General features: G+C 37.8%; 1 protein-coding gene across 1 annotated transcript in view; it reads left to right on the plus strand.

Annotated features, from left to right (window-relative positions):
* The window catches only part of nsfb (N-ethylmaleimide-sensitive factor b), a 30,195-nt gene extending 23,155 nt beyond the window's left edge, over positions 1-7,040 (plus strand). Inside the window, exons 18-22 of the mRNA XM_065242374.1 lie at positions 309-443; positions 1,421-1,534; positions 3,076-3,131; positions 3,220-3,291; positions 6,545-7,040. Of these exons, the coding sequence (XP_065098446.1) occupies positions 309-443; positions 1,421-1,534; positions 3,076-3,131; positions 3,220-3,250 (336 nt within the window). The 3' untranslated portion in view covers positions 3,251-3,291; positions 6,545-7,040. The remainder of the gene's footprint in view (positions 1-308; positions 444-1,420; positions 1,535-3,075; positions 3,132-3,219; positions 3,292-6,544) is intronic.
* Positions 7,041-7,524: the final 484 nt, after the last annotated feature.

The following is a 7,524-nucleotide window of genomic DNA, read 5'->3' on the forward strand; positions in this document are numbered from 1 at the left end:
TAGAGCAGCGCACAGCAGGGAGTCGGGTCCTGGGTGAATCCATAGAAAGGGTTTGTGAGAGAACCGGGACCTGCCAGGCCCGCTGCCTGTGTGGCACCTCATCTGCATGCGCCAGCATATACTGTGCGCCACAGGGTGGCGACCCATAATCCCTTCTGCTTGCAGAGAGCTCTGGGAATGGCCCTGATAGGGTCTAGATAGGGTCTAGCATCTGCACATCTCAAGAGTTCCTACAGTTTATAAAAAAATCAATTTACACAAACTTATGTGTACTGTATACTGAGAGGTTTTTGTGCGTTGCTTCGCAGGGTCGTAAGTTGCTGATTATTGGCACGACCAGCAGGAAAGATGTCCTGCAGGAGATGGGAATGTTGGACACTTTCAGCACTACCATCCACATCCCCAACATCTCTAGTGGAGAACATCTCATGGAGGCTCTGGAGGTGAGGTTCTTGGAGACTTAAACGTGTGTGAAGAGTTGTAATCTTGTAAACCAGCAAGAGAAAGAAAACATCATAGGTCATAGAAGAAAACAATGGAGGAATTGTACAAAAGGTTAAATTGTCAATCGCAAGGTGCTTTCACACAAACAGCAATCTGCAGTCAAAGCAACCTTTCGGTTTTAATAAGCAGGGTTCCCGCGGGTCCTTGAAAGTTTGTGAATCTGGGGGGAAAATTCAAGGCCCTGGGAAGTTTTTTTAAATATACATGCATAGATAAAGGTCATTGAAAGTGCTTGAATCTGTTTTATGCAAGACGTTTTCTGGGAAAAAAAAATCCATATTATTCCCTGTGTAGTGTAGGAGAATTTCATAAAATTCTAGACTTTTTTAGCACAAGTGCTGAACTGTTAGTTTAAAATGTTTATATCTTCTGTATGTGAATGTTGATTCATACCAAAATGCTTTTTTGCATAGTTGTATTTGACAAATAAATACGTCTTGGGTTACGTATGTAACTGTTGTTCCCTGAGAAGGGAACGAGGCGCTGCGTCATTGCCATACGTCCTGCGTGTCTGTAACGCTGTCTTTGGCAATATTTCAGAAATCGATTTACTTCTGGCTCCTGGGTCACCCTGTCTTTGTCATTAAGCCTCACCATTGGTTGAATTTGATATACACATTCAGACACATTTACCCTTGGAGGCGTCCCCAAAGTGTCCCGCAGTGATGCAGTACGAGTTCCCTCGAAAGGTCATTGTAACAATGTACTCTCACTTGAAATGTGTCCCCACATTTAGTCCTTGAATTTGAGGGTATTGGACCTGGAAAGTCCTTGAAAGGTCCTTGAATTTGAAGTTAACTAAGGTGTGGTAAACCTGAATAAGAGTTGTCTCATTTATTCTTGTGTGATAATTGTTTCTCCTGCTCATTACATGATGTATTTAATATTGGTTGTGTCTCTTTTTTTGTGGGGTTAGCTTCTCGGCGGCTTTCAGGACAAGGAACGAGCAACTATCGCAGGAGTGGTGAAAGGAAAGGCTGTGTGGTTGGGCATTAAAAAGCTTCAGATGCTCATCGAGATGTCACTGCAGGTAAGACGCAGATAGACCTCATGACCTCAAAATCGTCTAGACGGCTCACTGACTCACAGCTGTAATGCTAAATCAACTGCGGTTTGAGTCGCTATAAAATGTAATTATTTTGTGGGGCCATAATGAAAACAAGCCCCTCCAGATGTGTCTCCTCATGAATTCAGTTCTTGACACACACGAGTAAACAAAGTCAAACTCTGTGGTCTTCATCTGTGCATACTTTGGCTCGTATGCATCACTGCTGGTGTATGTGACGTGCTTCTGGTATTGATTGAAGCCTTTCGATTTCCTTGCCAAAGCAGACTGTTCTCAAGACATTTATTTTATGAAACAGTGCTCAGATATCAAATCTAAACCCTTTAACCTTTTGTAATGATATATGACCAGTTTAATACCGTTCTTGGTCAAGATAATACATGGTTTACTTAATCGTTTGTAAACAAGGTATTACTGTAGTGTATTGTTCATCAGTTGTTGTTTTTCTGTTGGCATAACCCAAATCATAGTTGTGTTTGTGCTGGATGCCGTGTAATTGCTGTGGTATGTAGTAATGTGGCAGAGCCGAGCGCTTTCCCCACAGAGAGGAATGAGGTTGAGTCTGCCGGGACATGCTGCACACAGCCGCACTTTGCGTTCCCTCGATGCTTTCAGTAGTTTCCACCTCTTGAACGGCCGCAGGCAATTGAAAAGTTAAGTTATTGCATACACCTTCATTAATTTTCCTTCCTGGTGCCTGTCTTCTCCATGCTCAAAGCTTTCCTCCGAAAGGCCTGTCGGATTCAAGTCTGTAATGGGGCATTAACAGGACAGTTTAGTTTATGACTAAGCTTAACCCCGTAGCTCAGGCTGTAGAGCATTGTGGTAGAGGAGCAAAGGTCATGGGTTTGATAACCAGGGAACACACATACTGATGAAATGTATAGCTTTGGGGTCTGCCAAATGTAGAATTGTAAATGAGGAAAAATGAGGTAATTTTGTGTGTTGCAAAAAGCGTGTTTTTAAGCTGATTTCAATCTTTGACATGACTTTACTCAGTCAATATATCAAGGTTATATTTTTCAAAGAATGTTTGTTTGCATTATGTAGGATGATTTTATTTAGAAAAGAGTAAATCACAAAAATGACTTAAGTTGGGTTTTATGGGTTTGGATTGAATCTAATAAGATTTAAATGAGATATTTGTCTGCTTACATATAAAAAACTTCTTAGATTCATGTTTTTCTATTGTGAAATTATAAAAAAAAAACATGACAATAAATTAAAATGCCTGCTGGATTTATCACCACTCTTGTCACTTCCCCTTCTCAACAGCCATTTACTGCCGCCCCTCCTCAGCTCCTTGCAGATTCACTCAGGGCCCCTATGAGCCCTCAAGGCTTTACATAGCTGACAGGGGCTTTGTCTTTTTTTAACATCTTAGAACTTTTCAGAAAAGGGCACCCGAAAAGTTGAGCAATGTTACTGCAAAAACTATATTTTTTATATATTTTTATCATATTTTCCTGGTGTGTTATAACCTCGTACTGTATGTGTTTTTTCAGATGCCTCTTGAATACAGAGTTAACAAGTTTTTGGCGCTACTGAGAGAAGAAGGAGCGTAAGTGCATTTCTGACCTAAAATCTATTCTTTTTTTCTTCTTCATCACATTGATTTGTTCATCAAAATATTGCTTGTGTTTCCTCAGATTTGGCTCTGATAAATACGTGGCCATGTAGTCCCGCAGTGCGGGAGGATTGCCTGAACCAGGGAAATTATGGTAAGACTAAACACCAAATGTAGAAACAAACCTTTCTTTTGTCTATGTGATTAGATATTTTACCTTTAAAGGAACACGCCCATATTTTAAGAATTAAGCTTATTCACTGTATCCCCCAGAGTCCATACATACCTTTCTCATCTCAGTGCGTGCTGTAACTCTGTCTGACGCAGCCCCCGCTAGCTTAACTTTGCACAAAGCTGGAAGTGAATAGCTCCAGCTAGCAAACTGCTCCAAATAAGTGACAAAACAACTCGAACATTTTCCTATTTATGTGTTGTGCATGGATTTAAGTTCTCCGTCGTAGCGACGGATTTCCGTCGATTGCAGCGAGTCTACGACGGATTTCCGTCAGTTGCAAAATTATTAAATTAACTTTTCATAAAGACGCCGTGTATTCACCTTGTTAAGTGGAATGTGATAAAAGCCTGGAGTGGAGCGAAATCACGTTCCTCTCTCCAATGTAAGCGTTCTGTAATCATACGCACCAGATCCACTTGTAATGCAGGAAGGATCCGATGTTTTGGACATCGATAAAGGTGTATAAAACCAATGGAGATTAACTTGACTTAGCGAAATGAGGAAGATTGGCAAGCCTTTCAGTTCGTGGGCTAAGAAAATCAAACAGCCAGGTAATTTACGTGTCTTTGCACAGTAAGCCTAGGGTCCTGTATTTTGGGGGTAATTGGTTTGTCTCGTACGTGATCGTTTGTGACCGCTACGCTGATCTAACCAGTGGCTGATACAATGTGTTGTTAAACTCATTGGTAGACTTCACTTGGCGCCACAAGAACCAAGAGGCAGTCAGATGACATCAAAATCCCGTGAGAGCGAACCGAGAACTCATTAGACGAGACTGCTTCCGAAATGCTCTCGCAGTACTTTGATGTCATCCACCTGTCAGTTCTTGCAGTTGCATGTGCGCGTGGTCAAGAAATGTTGACATTTGTACATGTATCCGCATTTAAAAACAAGTGATTTTAAATTGAAACAATAACAACAGTGTTAAATGCGCTGTTTCTGTATGAGGGGAATAAGCAAGTCGCGCATTCGCTTCTCTTTGAGCTTGTGAGTATTTTTGCCGCTTTATTTACATAAGGTTATGCGTCAAAAATCCAGTCTTTGCAAGTATCCTCAAACACGACCATTTAGAGCTTAGGAGAAAGTAAACAGCAGAAAAAAGTTAACTATCACTAATGTTAATCAAACAATTAATCTCTCACTGCTCTTGACTAAATCAATTTATACCTTTACTAAGATATATACATTATTGTTTATTATCCTTATTTCATCACTGACTGTTTATACGTGAGTTTGAATTTTGTTCTTGTGTAATATACGCACGTTGCGCACAATGCGTTGTTTTAAGTGCATAACATTGCACATAAGATAGCACCTCAGCTCTGCCTCTATTGTAAAATAATAATTTGTTGATAAAGGGTACAATCATTCGATGTACAACTGTCACTATGATTACAGGCATCCTGTGCGAATTGTACACAAGTTTTATTCGAGTTGCTCGTTCAGGGTTTATATTCATACATAACTTTACTGTATTAGAGCTGTGACTGTAAGCTGTTGTGTGAGCAGAACATACCCTGGATTATTCGTTTATGTGTACTGAATAATATGATATGAAAAAGTTGTATTTGTTCACATTTTTAAATGCATTATATAACATGAACAAACTATAGAAAATATAGAGTATATAAGCATTTATTAATTCATGTTTATGTCATTAAAGTAATTGATGTTAGTTAGATTATTGAAGTAAGCAGTATGGTGCATTAACTAATGTTAACAGTTTCAACCTTGATTTAAAAAAATGTATAAGTAAATGCCAACATTAATAAGATTTACAATGAATAAATAATTAAGGTTCATTAAAGGTGGTGATATTCATATTTCTTTTTATATAGGGAGTTATTTAGCTGTTTCACCTTAATCTGAAATGCCGTGCAAACTACATTTTAAATTTTTTTAGTTTGTCACAACAAGTAGATTAACATGACGGGATAACGTTTTTAACCCTCAGTGCAGGAGTCACAAGTGTTTTGTTTTAGACAGATATTAAAGGTAATGGTTCAATTAAAGGACTGTGTTAAAAGTAAAGCTGTAAATTAACAAACTATTAATAAAGCTATCATATGTTGTAATTAAGTGTTAACACTGTTTATTCACAAAAAACATACTCGCACTGCTGCTGTATTTCATAGCAGTTGGCAACCCTATAAATGCCACAGTAGACTTTAATATGGCATTAATGGCAAAAACATCTCCCCTTAGAATGCTATTGGTCTCGCCTTTTTACAAGGAATATGACTTGGCCTGAAAAAAATTTCAGTCAGAAGAATTTTTTTCACTTTAATCCATGGTTGTGATTTGTATAGTCACACCGTGTACAAATAACAAGGTGATATGAGACATAGCGATCTTTTAACAGTATACATACAGGGAACTATATTCTCTGAAGACGACGCACTGCTACTTGGGCGGAGTGATTAGCATAACTCTGACCGAACTTTCTGCTCCTCACCAGGGGCTTCTCTGGTGCTGCGAGCAAATCACTCCACCCACGTAGCAGTGCTTCATCTTCTGAGAATATAGTTCCCAGTATGTATACTGTTAAAAGATCGCTGTGTCTCATATCACCTTGTTATTTGTACACGGTGTGACTATACAAATCACAACATATAAATAGGAAAATGTTTGCGTTATTTTGTCACTTATTGGGAGCAGTTTGCTAGCTGGAGCCATTCACTTCCAGTCTTTGTGCTAAGCTAAGTTAGCAGGGGCTGTGTCAGACAGAGTTACGGGACGCACGGAAATGAGAAAGGTGTGTATGGACTTATCTAACTCGGGGGGATACGATGAATAAGCTAAATTCCCAAAATCTGGGCGTGTTCCTTTAACCTTGCCATTGTTTAGAGATGGCCAAATACTAACAAACATAAACCAGCTTTCACAACCCATTTCACTTTGTAATGTGTCTGAGTAAAGCGTGTTCAGTGTAAAATGCTTGGACAGATATTTTAATAATTTAAATTGAATTGTATTGTAAAAAGTGCTTTTTGCTAGGTTGAAAACTTTATTGTATTTTATTGAAAGATTATGACAGTTAATCTTTTTCCTTTACGTAAATTGAATTGATAAGTAAGAATATAAACATGACTTAATAATTGTATGAGCTTTCCATATTTAATCAGAACTGTTTTATGAGGTTCCTCTTTGTTTTTGTTGCATTACCTTGCAGTAACTCTTTCAAAGAAGTCTGGACAACAATGTGTGCACTTGAGAGACTGAATGCATAAACCTGCCTTGATTGTGTCCTGCATGTTTTTATTACAACTGAGTAGTACTGTTCAACACTAGTCCTATAATACTTTAGTAAAAATGAATAAGTGTATAAGATCTCATGTTTGTACGGTGTCTTAGGTTTATCTATTTTGTTTATCGGATTCCTATTTGTAAAAGTGGATGTGTGTAAAAAAGAGTACATGGATGTACATGAAGACCTAAACGGTGTTTATGTACGTATGATATTTATATAATTTTACATAAACCATTCCTGTAAAAAAAGCCTTAGTCCTTAAATCTTTTAAATAGCCCATACTGAGGCCTGTGTCTATATATTTTTTATGATTCATACTGACTTTTGCTTCTTTGTCATTATTGACTTATTATTTTAAGAACTGATCTGCCTGTCACTGATAATAATAATAACATAATAATGGTTTTATGGTTTCTGACTACAAGAGCATTTGTTTTTTAATGAAAGGGAACTGTCTGTATTTCTGTCAGATTATATGTGAAAAAAATAGGACAGGTTAAATTTACAGAATATCATCTTAGTGTGGATTAATGAGGAAAAGTCATTAATTATTTGGGAGGTTAACAATGAAGACAAGCTTGAAAATAATAGTTGCCTTAAGCATTATACACTGGAGGTGTCCCCCCTCTATCAGTCTGCCAGGATGATTCACATAAACATTCTCCTTATATTCCTTTTTGTTATATTGAACTCTGTTTTATACCATAATATCAAAAACAGATATACAGATCTCCCCATTTCAATTTTGATGCAGAAGGATATTGATTGATATTTCTTTTTATTGAGGAATTCCTTGTTTTGGAATGGTGTCCTTGTTTTGGTTTGTCTTTGCATGCCACACACAGTTATGGAGGACCAAATATGCAATATTTAAAAATGTATAAATGTAATAACAGAAAAAT

Source organism: Paramisgurnus dabryanus, chromosome 1 (assembly GCF_030506205.2).
Source record: "Paramisgurnus dabryanus chromosome 1, PD_genome_1.1, whole genome shotgun sequence".
Classification (NCBI taxonomy): Eukaryota; Metazoa; Chordata; class Actinopteri; order Cypriniformes; family Cobitidae; genus Paramisgurnus; species Paramisgurnus dabryanus.